General features: G+C 40.0%; 1 protein-coding gene across 6 annotated transcripts in view; it reads left to right on the forward strand.

Moving 5' to 3' along the window:
• The window catches only part of Ccdc158 (coiled-coil domain containing 158), a 77969-nt gene continuing 59399 nt past the window's right edge, over positions 1-18570 (forward strand). For 2 of the 6 annotated variants that reach the window (XM_070012316.1, XM_070012321.1), the window contains exons 1-6: positions 2-156; positions 6110-6152; positions 12633-12776; positions 14960-15177; positions 17771-17880; positions 18191-18518. In XM_070012316.1, coding sequence (XP_069868417.1) covers positions 12707-12776; positions 14960-15177; positions 17771-17880; positions 18191-18518 — 726 coding nt within the window. In that variant the 5' untranslated portion in view covers positions 2-156; positions 6110-6152; positions 12633-12706. Of the gene's footprint in view, positions 157-6109; positions 6153-12632; positions 12777-14959; positions 15178-15985; positions 16129-17770; positions 17881-18190; positions 18519-18570 lie in introns of those variants that run through there. The other 4 variants (XM_070012318.1, XM_070012319.1, XM_070012317.1 and 1 more) reach the window with 4 other exon arrangements.

An 18570-nucleotide genomic window follows, 5' to 3' on the forward strand; every position in this document is an offset into this window, starting at 1 on the left:
AGCGTCTGGCGCCGCCGCTGACGAGGAGCAGCCGCCCGCCGCCGCCGCGGGGCTTCGGGGCGCAGTGGGGAGCCTGTCGGTCCCCGGGTCGCACAGGTGCGGCCGCTGCCCCCGCGGAGATGTGGCCGGTCTCTTAGGATGAGGTGTTGGTAGCAGGTACACGGGCAGGACGCGGCCTGGGGGACCGGGGCGAGTCGTTCTCCACGGAGGTGTTCATTTCTGGAACCTTCCATAGCCTTGTGGTGCACACGGGAGATGCTCAATTCAACGACGTCTTTTGCAGAGTGGGCAGCGGCTGTTCTGGGGAGAGTTCGAGACCTCCGGGGGGAGGGGCCCGTGCGATGACTTGATTTGTGGGGTGTCATGGGGGGGTCCCCCCAACCCGAACCCGCTCTTGTGCCTAACCTGCCTGGGAAGGTGGGGACAGAGAGGAGACAAACACCGAGGGGGAGTCCAGCCTGGGACAGTCACCGGCCCCCGGTCCCCGCGGGGACTGGGCCAGGACTGTGCTGTGCCGCCGGCCACCCCGGCCGTCCCACGCTGGGCCAGGACTGTGCTGTGCCGTCGGCCACCCCGGCCGTCCCACACTGGGCCAGGACTGTGCTGTGCCGCCGGCCACCCCGGCCGTCCCACGCTGGGCCAGGACTGTGCTGTGCCGTCGGCCACCCCGGCCGTCCCACGCTGGGCCAGGACTGTGCTGTGCCACCGGCCACCCCGGCCGTCCCACGCCCAGCTTTCCGGCCTGTGCACCGGGCTCAGCTCGGAGGTCAGGGGAAAGGGAGTGAGGGGGGTTAGGGGGTTCACCCTTCCTCCCCAATGCGGTGATTATAAGGTTTCGTGTAGAGAGATGACAAGACAGACAGACAGATTTTTATTTTGTCCACGTCCACCCTGCGCCTTGAACTCACAGCCCGGGTGCTGCCCCTGAGATTTTTTCACTCAACATGAACGCTCTGCCACTCGAGCCACAGCTCCACTTTTTGGTGCTTTTTGGTGGTTTGATTGATTGGGGATGCCTCATTGCTGAGCCTGACTTCGAATTGTGATCCTAAGATCTCAGTCTCCTGAGTAGCTAGGGATACAGGTGTGACCCACAGGCACCTAGCTCTTTTAATGATGAGAGAAGCTGTCATTTCTAGTTGCCTTTTATTGTTGTTGGTGTGGAGGGGGGGGGGGGGGAAAGGGAGAGAGCTTTTATTTTGCTAAACTTGCAACTTGCACTTGCACAACTCCACTTCTGGCCATTTGGTGGCTAATTGGAAATAAGAGTCTTAAAGACTTTTCCTGCCCAAACTGGCTTTGAACTGTGATCCTCACTCAGATCTTAGTGTCCTGAGTAGCTAGGATTACAGGTAAAAGCCTCCAGCATCCATCTAATGCATTTATTTTTGTTGTAGGTGACATTGTTTTTATGTCACAAAGATGTTATAGTCCCTAACTAGAAAAGAGCAGTTGCAGCAGTTTGTATGATACAGGTACAGTAAAGCCCATGCTACTTTGCTTTTTTCCCCCCCCCCAGTGAGGACTCAGTCAGTAGTGCCTAGTATATACTAGGGTGATCTACTTCATTTATTTTTTTCAATCGTAGTGCTTGAACTTGGGGCCTGTGCACTGTCTCTGATAATTTTGGCTCAGGGCTCTACTACTTTGAATTACTTTGAACCACAGCACCACCTTTGATTTTCTTGGTGGTTAATTGGAGACAAGAGTCTCACAGACTTTCCTGACCAGGCTGGCTTTGAGCCTCCATCCTCAGATCTCAGCCTCTTGAATAGCAAGGATTGCAGGCATCAGCCACCAGCACCCAGCGACTGATCCACTTTAAAACTCCACTATTCATTAATTGGGGAGTTTTGTGAACTAACTGTTCCCATAAATAGATGGCCTTAAATTTTATAGTATAGTACACGCAGAATAGTGGCCACCCCAAAATACCAAATCTTAATCACTGGAGCCTATAAATGTTGTAAGGGGAAAAGGTCTTTGCATATGTAATTAAGTCAAAGATCTCTAAATGGACTGTCATAGATTATCTAAGGAGGCCTTAAAGAGGCAGGGAGATATGGTACAGACAGAAGAGGAGAAAACAGGAAGTATGACTACTGGAGAAAGAGATGGGAATGATGTGGCCACAAGTCAAGAAATGCTGGCAGTCCACAGAGATAGAAGAGGAATGGATTCCTTTCTAGAACTTCTGGAGGGGCTCAGTTTTGCCTATTCCTTGGTTTCAGCTTTCTGATACTGATTTGGGACTTGTGGTCTCTAGAACTCAGAAAGAATGAATTGCTGGGTTGTTTTAGGCCACACATAGCAGTGTTCATATGTCTTGTATGAATGAATATGTCTTGTATGGATGAATATTTTAAAGCTTCTATAGCTGGGGCAGTAGCAAGTGGAGCAGTGGAAACCACTGTATATTTTCCCGAATCCTTTAAATTCTAAGGACTTGAATAGGGAATTTGGTGAAATAGAGGAAATTAAATGGTACATTAGAAAGAAGTAGTTTGGCATTTAAGCCAATTTTTAAAGTCTTTCTTCTGTTTTCCTACTGATATGTTGCTGTTTATTTCTGGCTAAAGAGAGTATAGGCAAAAAAAGTGACTTAGGCAATCCTTAGTGGAGTCACTATTGCATATCCAGCAAGTATATATTAAATAAGAATTGAAGATACCTGGAGATTGAGGGCCAAGACTGGGCAAATGAAATGGAAAGTGCTTCTGTGTGAAGAGTTAAAATATGGCTAAAGGAAACCTCTTTACTCATCTGAGATGAAGACATGAGTTCAGGAAGAAGTAGTGTTTAGATTTAATTGATTCACTCTGGAATCTAGGCAGCTAATTTACTCTTCCCACACATTCTTCTTAAACTGCTTTTTGAGACATCATTTATGTACCATATAGTTCACTATTTAAAAGTATACATTGCAGGGCTGGGAAGGTGGCTGAGTGGTAGAGCGCTTGCCTTGCATGCATGAGGCCCTGGGTTCAATTCCTCAGCACCACTTAAGCAGGAAAAAAAGCCGGAAGTGGCGCTGTGGCTCAAGTGGTAGAGCACTAGCCTTGAGGTGAAGAGCTGAGGGACAGCGTCCAGGCCCAGAGTTCAGGCCCCATGACCGGACCCCCAAAAAAACAAAACAAAATGCAATTATTTCTAATTTTAGAGTTGTCAGCAGCACAGTTCAATTTTAGAACATATCCATTACACAAAGAAGTTTCCAATTCTCATTTTTAATTGGTTCCCATTATCAGTCCAAACATCATCTTTGATTTCTGATCTACTGTAGACTTAGGATTGAGTCTCTGCACTGGACTGCTGAAATTGCTTCATAACTGGCCATGGTTCTTCTTTATTTTCTGCCCACATGCACCTGCTTAAACTCCTTGAAGAACTTGCAATTAGAGCAAGTCCCACACCCAGTCAGTTTTATACAAACCAACAATATAGTATTGAACCTTTCCCTCAGTGTCCCTATAAACTGAAATGAAGTTTTTGCTAAGAAGGAAAGGAAGACTAAAAGCAAAAGTACAAATACAAGCAGAGTCTTAAAGCAGCACAACATACTTAAGAAAGCAAAGAAGGCAAATAAGCCTTGTATTGAGGCACAATGTTTAGGAGAGTAGCAGGAGATGAAGCTGGAAGGTTGCTCAAGTCAGACTATACAAGGCTTTGAGTTTTAATTTTTGTTTAAACCCTGGTCTTTGGCATAGTGCCTCTTTTTAAAGGAAATATTTGATGATTTTAAGAATCATTCCCAATCATTCCCAACCCTTTTCTTCCTCTGCAGTTAAGCTAACAGGGACCAGAGGTGGCCGTGTTCCTACCCGAAAGCCTCTTGAGTCCTAGTGCCTCTGCCCCAGGGCTTTCATCTCTGAGCTGCCCTGGTTCCTGGGGAAGCAGCCCTACAGGCTCTGCCTGGCCCGCCCACCCACAGGGGCCTCCCAATGAAGAAGCTTCTGAAGCTGGGCTTCTGCCCCCTCCCCTTCTCTCAACTGATATGCCTTATGCATCTCCTAATGCTCCCTGGCCAGAGCTTAGCCAGGCCCCTTGCTTTCCATAGGCTTCGGAGCAGGTGGTGGGCATATCACTTCTTAAAGATCTGGACAAGAAATATTTCAGACTGTGGAGGCCACATAGCTTCGGTGCAAACCCTTAACTCTGACATGTCAAAATTTACCCGCACAATACATAAGTCTGTGCCTTGTGTCCCAACAAAACAGGAATACGGCCTTTGGGCCATAGTTTACTAAACGCTACTCTTGAGAGGAAGAGGGTAATAATATTGGTGATGCCACCTTACTTGAACGTGTTCCCAGGAAATAAACGAGGAGCTGAAAAAAAAATGGGGCTGGGAAGATGGCTCAGTGGTAGAGCACTTGCCTTGCATGCCTGAGACCTGGGTTCAATTCCTCGGCACCACGTAAGCAAAAAGAAAAAAGCCAGAAGTGGCGCTGTGGCTCAAGTGGTAGAGCACTAGCCTTAAGCTGAAGAGCTGAGGGACAGTGCCCAGGCCCAGAGGACCTACGACCGGACCCAAAAAAAAAAAAAAAAAAGAATCTGAATCAAGAGAGAGTATTTTGAGGAATTTTTAATATTATGTCTTGGTATAGTTGATAAAATCATGAAAATATATGAGATTAGAATTGTATATTCAAGGATTCCTTCTTTATGAGTTAATGACTACACTTAAGTCTTTACTAAGTTACAAGATACTACAGAGATAGACTCAACAATGTGGTGATTGCCTGAACATGGAATTAAAATAGATGAATAGCTAAAGACATTTCCATGTCCAATTTGAGAATTTAAGTTTTATGTTAGCATTATCTGAGAACAGTTAGAATGCAGGTTTTTATATAGATTTAACACAACTGTAAAAACATGTAGAAATGTTAAAGGCTTATAAGTTCAATAAAAAGTTATCTAAAAACAACAAAAATAACAAAATAGCCTAAGGCTTGTTGGAAATAATGGGATTATTCCTTTCTGGCTTTGCTGTTGATTGAAATCAGCTATATGAAGTTACTGTATTTTTTGCCATTGTTTTGCTAAAGATTTTCCATAGGAAATTATGGACTGACCAAGTTTGAGATAATTTTAGAGATGTTAGTTATCACTGTGCCAAAAAGAGGGGGACCCAGTGACAGCTGCCATCTGAACAAGTGCTTATCATGCTCAGCGTAAATACCTCTCAAGGAAACTCACCATGTATATAATCTGCATTGTCTGAGTTATAGAACATCCATCTCACATTGAACTAAAATCTCTTCATTTCTGTTCAGTAGCCGTAATTCCTGATGTAAAGGAAACTCATTTTTTAAAATGTGACACTCCTTGTTTATATTCTAGGAGATATTATAAAACCCTGGTTGCTTGACATTTTAGTGTACCTGTTTAAAACTGATGAACCTACCTCTGACTCACAATAACCTTTAAAACAAAGTACAAGATCTAGTGCCTGGTAAAGGCAGAGTGAAAAGCAGTTTAATTTTTTTTTTTGGGGGGGGGGTCTGGTTGTGGGGCCTGAACTCTGGGCCTGAGTGCTGTCCCTCAGCTCTTCAGCTCAAGGCTAGTGCTCTACCACTTGAGCCACAGCTCCACTTTCGGCTTTTTTTTTCTTTTTGCTTATGTGGTGCTGAGGAATCGAACCCAGGGCCTCAGGCATGCAAGGCAAGCGCTCTACCACTGAGCCACCTTCCCAGCCCAGTTTAAATTATTTGAAGACAATTCAGCTTGTCTATTTCAGTCAGTTTGGACTGTACCCAGAGAAAGGTCTGGACTGGGAATGTCCACATAGGAGTCATGTAAGCTGTAGGTTTACTTGCTGTATTATTTTGATAATGCCAGTAATAATAAAATTAGCCTTGGGTCTTCAAGGAGTTTATAATTGGATGGTTTTGTTTGATATTTTTAGGTAAAACCTAGTCTTATATTGGCTTTACATTTTATGTATGCTGTGTAGAGTGAAAAATAATTGAATAGTTTTGCTGTTTTAAACAAGTATTTAGCTTCTCTCAAAACCTTAAATGATAATGAGCTGTGAGTTAAACTTCTTGAAAATAATAAATTTTAATGAAATATATGTATTAATAAGCAGATTTATATTTTTCAGGTGGTAATAGAATAATTGAAAATAAGAATATCCAGAAATTAAGGTATCTCTTTTTTTACTTCTCGTTAAATTTAAGAGTTATAAAAATATATAACTGATATACTAGTTTATTGTGTGTATCTGATTTTTTATAGAAAGCTTGAAATTTTGAGCTTGATGAGTATCAGGCGTGGGATATCTAAACCATAAAAGCTATAAGAGCTTTATCTTTTGGTTTTCAGACTCTGTTCAATGGAGCCTTCTGTATTGCTCATAAAAGTGTCTCTAGGGCAGAGCGGTGGTGTATAGTTGGAATCAAGAGAGTTAAATTGAGGCAAGCCTCAGTTTCCGAAGATTTTCCTGTGCTCCAACAGCTACCCAATGAGAGAATGAAGTTTCCTTCTTTTAAATTCTTTGCTTCCATCTTACCTTCCTTTCAGATGGCTTCATTACTGATGAAGTATGGTCTTAATTCTGTTCCATTATAGTAGCTACTGTGATTAGTCTATACCCACTCTATTTTTTGTCGATGGGCTTATATAAAGTGTATCTTTTTTTTCCTGTACAAATAGAGACATTAATTATAGGATAATAAGTTAGGATACCCTGCCTACACTGTAAAGATGGCATTGCTATTCATGTTAGTAAAACCATATAATGCAATATTATGTACAGGAGGGCATGTACATTATCTCAATCTTTTGGGGTATGCATTCTTTATCCCTATCTTATACTGTTACAGAGGGCGAATATAGTTCTCAAGTTCATAGAGCTAAGATTTGAAATGGGGTTGAGAAAACACACACTTAGGGTATTGTGAAGTTAATTCCCATTTAACAACTCAGGCAGAAAATGCTATCCAACATTAACTGTTCTTAACAAATCTTACTAAGATTTGAAATGGGGTTGAGAAAACACACACTTAGGGTATTGTGAAGTTAATTCCCATTTAACAACTCAGGCAGAAAGTGCTATCCAACATTAACTGTTCTTACTGTGTTCTGAGACTGTCTGGCCCAGAGATGTGTTTAGACAGTCCTGGGATATTTCAGATTTGTTAAGGAAAATATACTTTCAGGTGGCTCTAGGGAAATACAGACTGATCTTATAAAATCTCCAGTTTCCTGTTTATGTGGAAGTTTGGATGGTCTCTTCAGTAAGGGAAATGAGTCATTAATTGATGAAACTGGGACTCTAAATAGAACATACATTTCAGTACTATATTCCATGCAAATTAGGATTTAGATTCTAAATCACCTTGCTTTAGAGACAGTTATTCATCCTTCATAGTTGTAAGAAATGGAGGGGAGGCCCTAACTAGGAAAGTACAAATGAATATGTGCTGTACATAGCCTTTGGACCAAGAAGAGATACTAGAACCTAGGAGCTACTTTTAAGCACTTTAGCTCAACTATCTAACAAAAACTAAAGTCTATAGGCTATTTTCCTCCCAATCCCTCTTTTTGTGTGGCTTCTAAGGAAATATTCCCAATAACTGTATAACTAAAATAATTATATAGCTTTTACTTGTCAGAAATTTTAAGATTTCAGCCAGGTGCTGGTGGCTTACTCCTATATTTCTAGCTTCTCAGGAGGCTGATATCTGAGGATCGTGGTTTGAAGCCAGCCCTGGGCAAGACAGTGCATGAGACTTTTATCTCCAGTTAACCACAAAAGGCCAGAAATGGAGCTGTAGCTCATGTGGTAGAGCACTAGTCTTGAGCACAAAAGATCAGGAACAATATCCAGGCCCAGAGTTCACACTTTCCAGTGTGAACATGCTCATCATTTAAAATGAGATAAAATTGTCTATAATAGATATACCAGAAAAAAGTTAAGATCTCATGTTTGTATTTCAGTCAAAGATTTAAAAAAAAAAAAAACCACTTTGTGGGGATGTGGGAGTGTAGTCCAATAACAGAGAGCACCAGGCTCTGGATTCTATTCTTATTACTACCAAAATGAAAATAAATAAATAAATAAGGTAACTCTACTATAAATGGCTTTAAAAAAGCCATTTATGCTGGACAATGTTGGCTCACACCTATAATCCTAGTTATTCAGGAGGATGAGATCTGAGGATCATGGTTTGAAGCCAACTCACCTAGGAAAGTCTAAGAGGCTCTTATCTCCAACTAACTACCAAAAAGCTAGAAGTGGATCTGTGGCTCAAGTGGTAGAGCTCAAGGCTTGAGTAAGAAAAAACCCAAGGACAGCTCCCAGGCCTGAAGTTCAAGCCCCAGGATGGGCTCCAGAAAAAAAAGGCCAGTTCTAAGTTCGTATTATGACCTCTAAATCAACTAAGTAGACAGTTTTAACATTTTTAAGATTTTTATGATTTATTGAGATAAAAAGTCCTTTGTTTCCAGGAATACTTAATAATTTCATAAGCTTTATGCCTGAAAATAGTAATAATATTTCAATTCTTATGTTTCACAAAAGTGGAAGAACATTGAATGATTTAACCAAATGAGGATATGCCGACTTAAAATAGTGAAAATTTGGATTGCTTTTTTTCCCCCCTGTATTGGGGTTTGAACTCACAGACTTGTACTGGTTAGACAGGCTATTTATCCCTAGATCTATGCCCCTAACCTTTTTTGCTTTAGTTACTTTTTAAATAGGGTTTCACTTTTAGAGCTAGCCTGGACCAAAGTTCTTTTTGATTTACTATTCTGACATAATTAACTAGGATGATAGTCACATGCCACCATGCCCAGCTTTTAAAAATTGAAATAAGATCTTTTTTCCCCAAAGCTAGCCTTAAAGATCATCCTGATTTCTACCTCCAATATAGCTAGGATTACAGATGTAAACCAGTACACTCAGCTGAATTACAAATATTCTTTAACTCCACCCTGCCTCCCTGATCATGGGGCACTGTCCTTAAGCTCTTCAGCTCAAAGCTAATGCTCTACCACTTGAGCCACAGTGCCACTTCCAAGACTGTGCTTTCCAAAAGACACCTGTTGTATAGTACTAAATTAATGAGGATATAGCATTAATAATTTTACATAAAATTAAGCAAGTGTGGTTTACACAGCAGAATATCCTAAGTCAAAACTTTTTCCTCTTTCCTTTCTTGTTCATCTTCTAGTTTGTCCAGCTTCTAGTTTGAATCCTGCTTCCTGTTGGTTGTAAAGTTTTGGCTATGAAGCAGAGTTTCCCAATACCTGGTTGGGATTCTACCTGTCCTGTTCTTCCTTCATGCTTTTGATCTGTCTGTAATATAAAACATTCACCAATAATTTGCATTTTCTTAGTGTCATTCATCATCCTGAAGAATATCCCAAATGCATGATTTTTGTGTGCTACTAAAATTATAAACCAGCAGTCATGATAAAATTTGTTAAATGAAAACAGTGCTTGGGGATATGTTCTACTTAGAACATTAAAACTGCCTAGCAATCTTGATTAACATGCCATTTGTTATAGTGTTTTATGGAATAGTTCCCTGCCTACTATCTCTAGTTCCTAAAAATAATAACACAAAACATAATAAGGTAATGTTTTCTGTAGTTATAGTTTTGATAAATGGTACCTCAGTAATCAAAAGAAAGAAACTCTTGAGTGAAACATAAAGGCATTCTGTTTAAAATCAGTACATTTACAAATATGAGTTACTATAAAAACAATAAGCATAAAACATACATTTTATGTGTGATCTTTTCCCATTGCTTTGTTGGTCCTCACATCCTTATTTTTTTCTTTGCTGAAACAAGGTCTCACTAGGTGGCTCAGGCTATGTAGCACAAGCTGGCCTTGGATTTGAGATCCTCGTATCTCAGTCTCCTGAGGATTGATTATAGGCCTATGCCACCACATCCTGTTATTCTTTTTAAGAACCAGGATATTCGTTTATTACTTTGATATATTTTTCAGTTTTCTATCTCAGTTTCTACTTTTATCTTTTTTATTTGTGCTTTCCTTTAGCTTACTTTTCATTTTTTATTTTTTATTTTTTTGGGTCCAGTTGTGGGGCCTGAACTCTGGGCCTGGGCGCTGTCCCTCAGCTCTTCAGCTCAAGGCTAGTGCTCTACCACTTGAGCCACAACGCCACTTCCGGCTTTTTTCTTTTTGCTTATGTGGTGCTGAGGAATCAAACCCAGGGCCTTGAGCATGCAAGGCAAGCTCTCTACCACTGAGCCACCTTCCCAGCCCTAGCTTACTTTTTTATATTCAATATTTATTTATTTTGCTTTTATTTAAATAAGGGCTTAAAATTTCTTCTTTTCACTATCATTCTGGTAGATGGTGTTTGGGTTTTTTTCTAGTGTTACTTTGCAGAAACCAACTTCTGCTTACATTTCCCTTATCTCACAAAAGTTGATCAGTAGATTTTTTAAAAATCTTTTAAAAAGTTGATTTATTGTTATTATAAAGATGATTTATAGAGGGATTACAATTACATGAGTCAGGTAATGAGTATACTTCCTTTCTTTTTTTTTTTTTTTTTTTTTTTTTGTCGGTCGTGGGGTTTGAACTCTGGGCTTGGGCGCTGTCCCTCAGCTCTTCAGCTCAAGGCGAGCGCTCTACCACTTGAGCTACAGCGCCACTTCCGGTTTTCTGGTGGTTTATTGGAGATAGGAGTCTCACGGTCTCTCCTGCCCAGGCTGGCTTTGAACCGCGATCCTCAGATCTCAGCCTCCTGAGTAGCTAGGATTACAGGCGTGAGCCACCAGCGCCCGGCTTTATACTTCCTTTCTTTCGTACAGTGTCTTCTATTCCCTCACTCTCCCAGTCCCTCCCTTCTGTCTCTACCCAGGAGTTGTATTATTCATTTTCTTCCATGTGTAGACTTTTTTTTTTTAGTCTGTTGTAAGGGCTTGGGCACTGTTCCTAAGCCTCTCTGTGGTCAAGGCTAGCATTCTACCACTTGAGCCACAGCAACATCTCCAGATTTTTCTGAGTAGTTTATTGGAGATAAGAGTCTTATAGACTTTCCTAACCTTGCTGGCTTTGAACCTTGATCCTCAGATCTCAGCCTCCTGAGTAGCTAGGATTATAGATGTGAGCCACTGGTACTCAGCCATGAGTAGATTTTTTTTTTCTTTCTGGGATTTTTTTTTTATGAGTAGATTTTTTTTAAATTTCCAATGAGAAAGGCCCTTTTGGTTTTGAGATTTTTATTTAGAATCATGGTTTAAAGCCAGCCGAGGCAGGAAAGTTCAAGAGACTCCTATCTCCAATTAACCATCAGAAAACCAGAAGTGGCGCTATGGCTCAAATGGTAGAGCTCTCACCTTGAGCTAGAGAGCTCAGGGACAGTGCCCAGGCTCAGAGTACAAGCCCCACAACTGACCAAAAAATAAAAAAAAATCTCACAAAGACTTTTCTGCCCGGGCTAGCTTTGAACTGCGATCCTCAGTTCTCAACCTCCTGAGTAGCTAGGATTACAGGCTTGAGCCACCAGCACCTAGCTCCCACCCTTCATTAATTTTTCATTATAATCGCTCATGAGTTGGGTATGTCCCTGCAATTTCTCTTATAATATGATCTGGGGTGGAAGGTTTAGAGGAAGATTGGTATCTTGCTTCTACTTGTTCTTGCTGACTTCTTAATTTTCCTGCTTTCTTTCCCTCTTCCATGAAGTCTGTAGGGGAAGCCACATCTTCTCTCAATAAGTGACTTTTTAGGGAGGGAGGGAGGGGATGGTAGGGGGAAAACAATGGAGGGGGTAACAATGTTCAAGAGGAAGAGTACTCATTACCTCACTCATGTAACTGTAACCCTCTGTATAGTATCTTTACAATAAAAAAAAAAATAAGTGACTTTTTAGCAAACAGTACTTCTCTGAAGCTGTTATTGTCTTCAAGCCCTTCCTCCATAGTCAGGCTGTGGTCCCACTATTTTGGCTTTGTTGTTTCACTTTCCAGGGGTGAATTTGCATGTACTTGGTACCAGTCTTTGGCTCAGCTATGCCCTTTTCCAGCTCTGTAAGACTTTTTTCTCCTACAGGATTCCTTTGGGGGAAAAAACATCCCTCTATATCTAGATATTGATATTGTCTTTAGTGATACTGCAGGTATAGAATACATGTGGTTTTAATTGTTTTCTTTCTCAATTTGATGTTTGTTGGAAGAAAAGCTAGGGGGAGATTTGTAATCAGTCTGTCACCATTGTTTTCCAAATGTAGCCATCTTCTCTTGGTTAATCTGAAATTCTATTTAATATGAAATAATATTTTCAAATTTTATTAATGATTTCTAATTTGCTGATTTTTTATTTTTGCTAAGAAGATATTTTCTTCCACTATTTAACTGTAACTTTGTGAAATACTTAAGAGAATAATAGCCCCAAATTAGAGTGATTATGATCATAATAACTAGGTCACCTTTAAAACTCCCTTGGCTTTTAAAATGAATAATGTTTACAGTAAGACTGTTTACCTATTTTACACAATAATATTTCTGTATATGAATCTTATTTTTTGGAGGAAAAGTTGCTCAATTTGAAATATTACCAAAGTCAGTTCCTATTTTTCTATAAACTTTTCTTGAGTCACCTAGTACTTAATAACGATTGAATCCTTGATCTTTCATAGATAAGAACCAAAAGATCCAAACAGGGAGGCATTCATATTTCAAGATCTCCAAGAAGAGTTTAGAAATAGTTAAAATGGAAGCAAAAGCTTGTGAGCCAAATAATGAAGATCTGTTATCAGGTAGTGGTATCACACCCAATGGAGGTATGTACAATTTATTTTAAAAAGTAGAAAAAAAGTTGAATTAAGCTATTGTCATAATTTTCATCTAGCCTTCTAGGTTTTATTATATTTTGTTTTTAACTGCAGGACACAGACCATAGTTGTGACTGTCTACTATGTTGTTTGTACTTTTTTTTTTCTTTTTTCTTGTGCCAGTCCTAGTGCTTGAACTCAGGACTTGGGCACTGTCCCCTGAGCTTCATTTTGCTCAGGGTTAGTGTTTTACCACTTGAGCCACAGCTCCACTTCCAGCTTTTTTTTTAATGATTAATTGGAGATAAGAGTCTCACTGACTTTTCTGCCTAAGCTGGCTTTGAACTATGATCCTCAAATCTCAGACTCCTGAGTAGCTAGGATTACAGGTGTGAGCCACCATGTCTGGCTAGTTCTGCTAATCCTCCTCCTTCCTTCCTCCTCCTCCTCCTCCTGCTCCTCCTCTTCCTCCTCTCCCCCCCCCCTCCTCTTTCTTTTTCTTGTCAGTAGTGGGGCTTGAACTCAGGGCCTGGGCACTGTCCCTGAACTTTTTCACTCAAGGCTACTGCTTTATCACTTTGAGCCACAACTCCACTTCTGGTTTTCTGATGGTTTATTGGAGATGAGTCTCACTGACTTTTCTGCCTGGGCTAGCTTTGAGTAGCTAGAATTACAAGCATGAGCCACCAGTGCCTGGCTAATTCTACTTTCTTTCTTTCTTTCTTTTTTGTTGGTTGTGGGGCTTGAACTCTGGGCCTGGGCACTGTTCCTCAGCTCTTCAGCTCAAGGCTAGCACTCTACCACTTGAGCGATAGCGCCACTTCAGCTTTTTCTGCTTAGTGGTGCTGAAGAATCAAACCCAGGGCCTCATGCATGCAAGTCAAGCACTCCACCACTGAGCCACCTTCCCAGACCCTAATTCTACTTTCTTAGAGAAGCAATTGCTTAGTGTTTTAAATTAGCATATCTGTTTTTTAGCATATATTTACATTACTGTTTTTGGTTTAGAAATTGTGTTGAAGCACTTCAACCATGTATCCCTAATGCCTCCTCTTCCTCTGCTGTTAGTCTCCTCTCAATCAGACAGCCCATCATCATCCTATAATAGGGTCCTCATGGGAAGCCCATTAGGATCTTTGAGTCACAGCTTCTTGATTTCTCCTCATCTAGCCATCTACCCCCAAACTGCAGGACTTAAGAAATCCAATCTCCCTGCCTTTCAGCCCTGTTACTCATAGAATGAACAGTCATATTTTCTCACTATGGCCCATGTCAAAAGACACTTTTTCTTGTATTTTGAACATTTAAGTTGTTTAAATTTACACTGGGAAATGCTGATGCAATAGTGTAGAATAGGGCTTAAGCCCCACTGCTTTTTGTTTCTTTTAAAGCTACCTGCCTGATTCTGATTTACAATAAAGATTGGGAACAATTATTGTAGATTTTATTGTTAATTAGTAAATTAGCATTCTTTGTATCTGCATAATCTTTTGTAGCATGATTTCAGCTTGCAAATAATCTTCTGCTACTTCCTTACAGGAAAACCCAAATCCTTATCAGGGTGATTTATTTTCTCCAGGTTTGTAGCAGGCTGCTGGAACACTTTTATTAGAGAAAGTAGAGATAAGGATTTCCTACTAATTTGCCCCTAAAGAGTTAACAGTCTCTTATCTCAACAGGGTCCCAATGCAATTAAGAAATACTTCTCATGAACTTAGCCAGGTCTCTTTCCAATTTCTTGTAGTGATTCCTTCAAAATTATGCCATTCCATGTGAAATCAAAACTCCTTGTCATGATCAAAAGGCCCTTTATGCTATATTACATTTCAGGTTTGCTTGTTTCTATAATCACTGCCACTATGTTCCTATCTACCCAGAGTATCCAAGGCTCCTGGCCCAGAATTATGGAATATCTTCTTTTCTCTCCTGTCTTCCATACTGCCTAACTCTTGATCATAGATACTTCAAGGCATCTTCAGATATTCTCTTGTCAGTTTTTCCTTGGTACTTTGTGCTCAGTTTTTCCTTAGTACTTTGTGTTCATATTAGTGCTCCTAAATCTCCTTTCTCTTGCCTGCTTTTCCCATGAGAACTTACACTCCTTCAGGGTTTAATAAAGAAATCAAGGAGCATAATATTTGCAACAAAGTTATTTTATGAGTAAGTTAATTAATCAGTTCTTTCCTGTTTAGGTTCTTCAAGCCCATATTTTGTGTCATCTATTCGTGGTACATTAGTTGAAAACACAGCTTCAAGTGGGACTTTGACACAAATTCCTTTTTTCCCTAAATATGAAGTAGAACTTGATTCTCATAGAAAAGTCACCCCTTATCCTGGAAAGGAACACATTGAACGTGTTTTGGAAGAATATTCACATCAAGTCAAAGATTTACAGAGAAGACTAAATGAAGTGAGTTGCTTTCTTTTAGGACCTGACAATGTTTTTGAACAACAGGGAAGCATACTGCCTCGGAGTCAAATTGTAAAGATCATGGAAGAAAAAAATTAACCATGGATCTATTGATTAAACTTTTAAATTTGAACTATGCCCTCTATTTTAGTAATGAAAATTAATGAAAAGCCTATTTTCCTTCTGCTGATTATAATGTCTTAGTTTCACAATATACTTTTAATGAAACTTGAATGATTCAAAATTCATGTCTTCAGCTGTAATTGATTGAGGGCTGCCATCCTGCTGTTATGATACTTGGTTCCTCTCTGCCAACAGTGGAAGAAGATAGAATTTTAGATGTATGTGTATATATAAATAGAGTATAAAGATTTCATATTAATTTCATGTGAACTTTATATAAGATCAAGCTGGCTTTACAGGTGCATATTGTGTACTAGTAGTCCACTGAATGTTTTATCACTATACATAAAGCTCTCCAACCTCTCCTGGACATTGTATGTGTCTATGTGTGTGCATGAGAGAGAGAGAGAGACAGAGAGAGACAGAGACAGAGAGAGAGAGGGCGCATCAGTACTAGAACTTGAACTCAGAGCCTGGTCACTGCCCTTTAGTTTGCTTAAGGTTAGTACTTTGCCACTTGAGCCACACCTCTATTTCCTGGACTTTCCTGTCCAGGCTGGCTTTGCACCAGATCTCAGCCTCCTAAGTAGCTAGGATTATGGGCATGAGCCACTTATGCCCAGTTTCCCTGACATTTTGCCTTGTCTTGTACCTGTTTTCCATATGTAGTACCCTCTGTTCCAGCAGCATTCAAGCTATTTGTTCACCTCTGGATGTTCCTCACCAATCAAAACCTCCATGTCTTTGCCCAGGCAATTCCTCTTTTCTACCATCAAGATTCAGCCCAAGCATTTCCTTCTCTGAAGCCTTTCCACTAGATAGCATTGAGTGAGTCCTCTGGATAAGTATTGCCATTTGTGCATATGTTGTCACATTTAGTTCTTTTTTTTTTTTTCAGTCGTGGGGATTGAACTTATGTCCTGGGCTCTGTCCCTGAGCTCTTTTGCTAAAGGCTAGCTGTCTACCACTTTTAGCCACAGCTCCACTTCTGGTTTTCTGGTGGTTAATTAGAGATAAGAGTCTCATGGACTTTCCTTCCCAGGCTTGGCTTTAACTGTGATCCTCAGATCTTAGCCTCCTAAGTAGCTAGGATTATAGGCATGAACCACCAGTGCCCAGCTAGTACATCTTATTGTACTCACTATCAGATTGTTCTGAGCACTTTTATTATGTGTTGAAACTTATGTATCACTGTAAACAGAGAATATATAAGAATGAATAGGAGGCTGGGAATGTGGCTTAGTGGTAGAGTGCTTGCCTAGCATACATGAAGCTCTGGGTTTGATTCCTCAGTACCACATAAACAGAAAAAGCTGAAGGTGGTAAGGCCCTGAGTTTAAGCCCCAAGACTGGAAAAAAAAAAAAAAAAAAAGAATAGGAAAGAACTTGTGAGAAGTAAATAGTTTGGAGAGGGGATCTAGTCATATAAAGGAATCTTCTTGGGCTGGGAAGGTGGCTCAGTGGTAAAGCACTTGCCTTGCATGCATGAGGCCCTGGGTTCGATTCCTCAGCACCATATAAGCAAAAAGAAAAAAGCCAGAAGTGGCGCTGTAGCTCAAGTGGTACAGCGCTAGCCTTGAGGTGAAGAGCTGAGGGACAGCGCCCAGGTCCAGAGTTCAGGCCCCACAACTGGACCCCCCACCCCCCCAAAAAAGGAGTCTTCTTCTCCCTCAATACTTTGGTATAGGATCTTTTTCTTTATGGCTGTAGTGTCTCTTTAATTTCTCTGCAAATGCAAACGTTTCAAAGTGTTCTATTCCTTTCATTAAGCTTTTGGAAATGTTTTTCTGTTCCTTTCATTATCTTTGCTACCTCTGATTTTTTTTTTTTGCTGAGTGTGTTTATTTACTCTTGGTTTCTGTTTTTTTGTTTTGTTTTGTTTTTTAACTTAGAATCTTTTTTTTTAGTCTTCAGTGGTTTTTGTTTTGTTCAGTTCAAACTTCGGAGTAAAGCAATACAGCTAAGGCAAATATCCCATTACTGGGCAGAACTTGATGGATTTATTTGGAATAATTAGGTAGAATATCATTTATGTACTAGGAGACCCACACAATGCCTGATTTTAGAAATATTTGTGGATTTTTCTCTAGTTAAACACACTGATTTTTAGGTGGTAGACTCTTTTGCCAACTATTTTAAGTAAGTTGGAGGTTGGGTTTGACTTAATACATAATTTCAAACAGTTCTCCTGTTTTAAGGAACAAAACTCATTTCTGTATTCATTTTGAGCCAGAAACTCAATTTGTTTAGATGTGTTATAGAGAAGGAATGAAAAGAGGCTCAGCTATAAACAGGAAAAGTAGTCACTGTGTTCCAATAACCTAGGTGAGAAATGATTAATTGATTTGAATTACTGTGGAAGAAGGTCCTGAATTCATAACAATAAATTAACATATACCCTTTTGGAAATTATTACCTACGAGGAACTGTATTCCTTTAACAGAGATTAATTTGCTTGTTTGTTTTTCAGAGCAATGAGTTGCATGAGAAACAAAAGTTTTACTTAAGGCAGTCAGTCATTGATTTACAAACAAAACTTCAAGAAATGCAAATGGAAAGAGATGCCATGGCTGACATCAGGTTAGGATTTGTTTTCTGAATTTATTTATTTATTTTTCTGTGCTGGGGGAGGGAGGTGGAGATGGGAAGGGATAGGAAGGGGAAACAAAAGGAGGAGGCAACAATGCATGATAAGAAATGTACTCATTATCTTGTCCATGTAATTGTTACTCCTCTGTATGGTATTTTCACAATTAAAAAAATTATGTCAAAAAAAGCACTCTACAACTGAGATAGATCCCTAGCCCTGAAACTATTTTAAAATTTCACTCTTTGTAGTAAAACTAGTGTCAATGTGAGTTTTGTCAATATTATTTCTCTTCTTTCATAGACGAAGGGAGAGTCAGTCCCAGGAGGATTTAAGAAATCAGCTTCAAAATACAGTTCATGAACTTGAAGCTGCAAAATCCCTTAAGGAAGACATGCTGAAGGACAGTAACACACAGATAGAGCAGCTAAGAAAAATGATGCTTAGTCACGAAGGAGTACTTCAAGAAATCAGATCAGTCCTAGTTGACTTTGAAGAAGCCTCAGGCAAGAAAATACATGAACATGACAGCATGTCTGCTATGCACTACCGAAGCTTGGGCTCTGCTATTAGTAAAATCCTAAGAGAATTAGACACAGAGATTTCTTATCTTAAAGGGAGGATATTTCCAGTAAGTGGTGAGAACACAACTTCAATTTTATATTAAAATGCATTAAGAGAAT

This window comes from Dipodomys merriami, unplaced genomic scaffold, assembly GCF_024711535.1.
Source record: "Dipodomys merriami isolate MVZ:Mamm:240054 unplaced genomic scaffold, mDipMer1.0.p SCAF_9, whole genome shotgun sequence".
Taxonomy (NCBI): Eukaryota; Metazoa; Chordata; class Mammalia; order Rodentia; family Heteromyidae; genus Dipodomys; species Dipodomys merriami.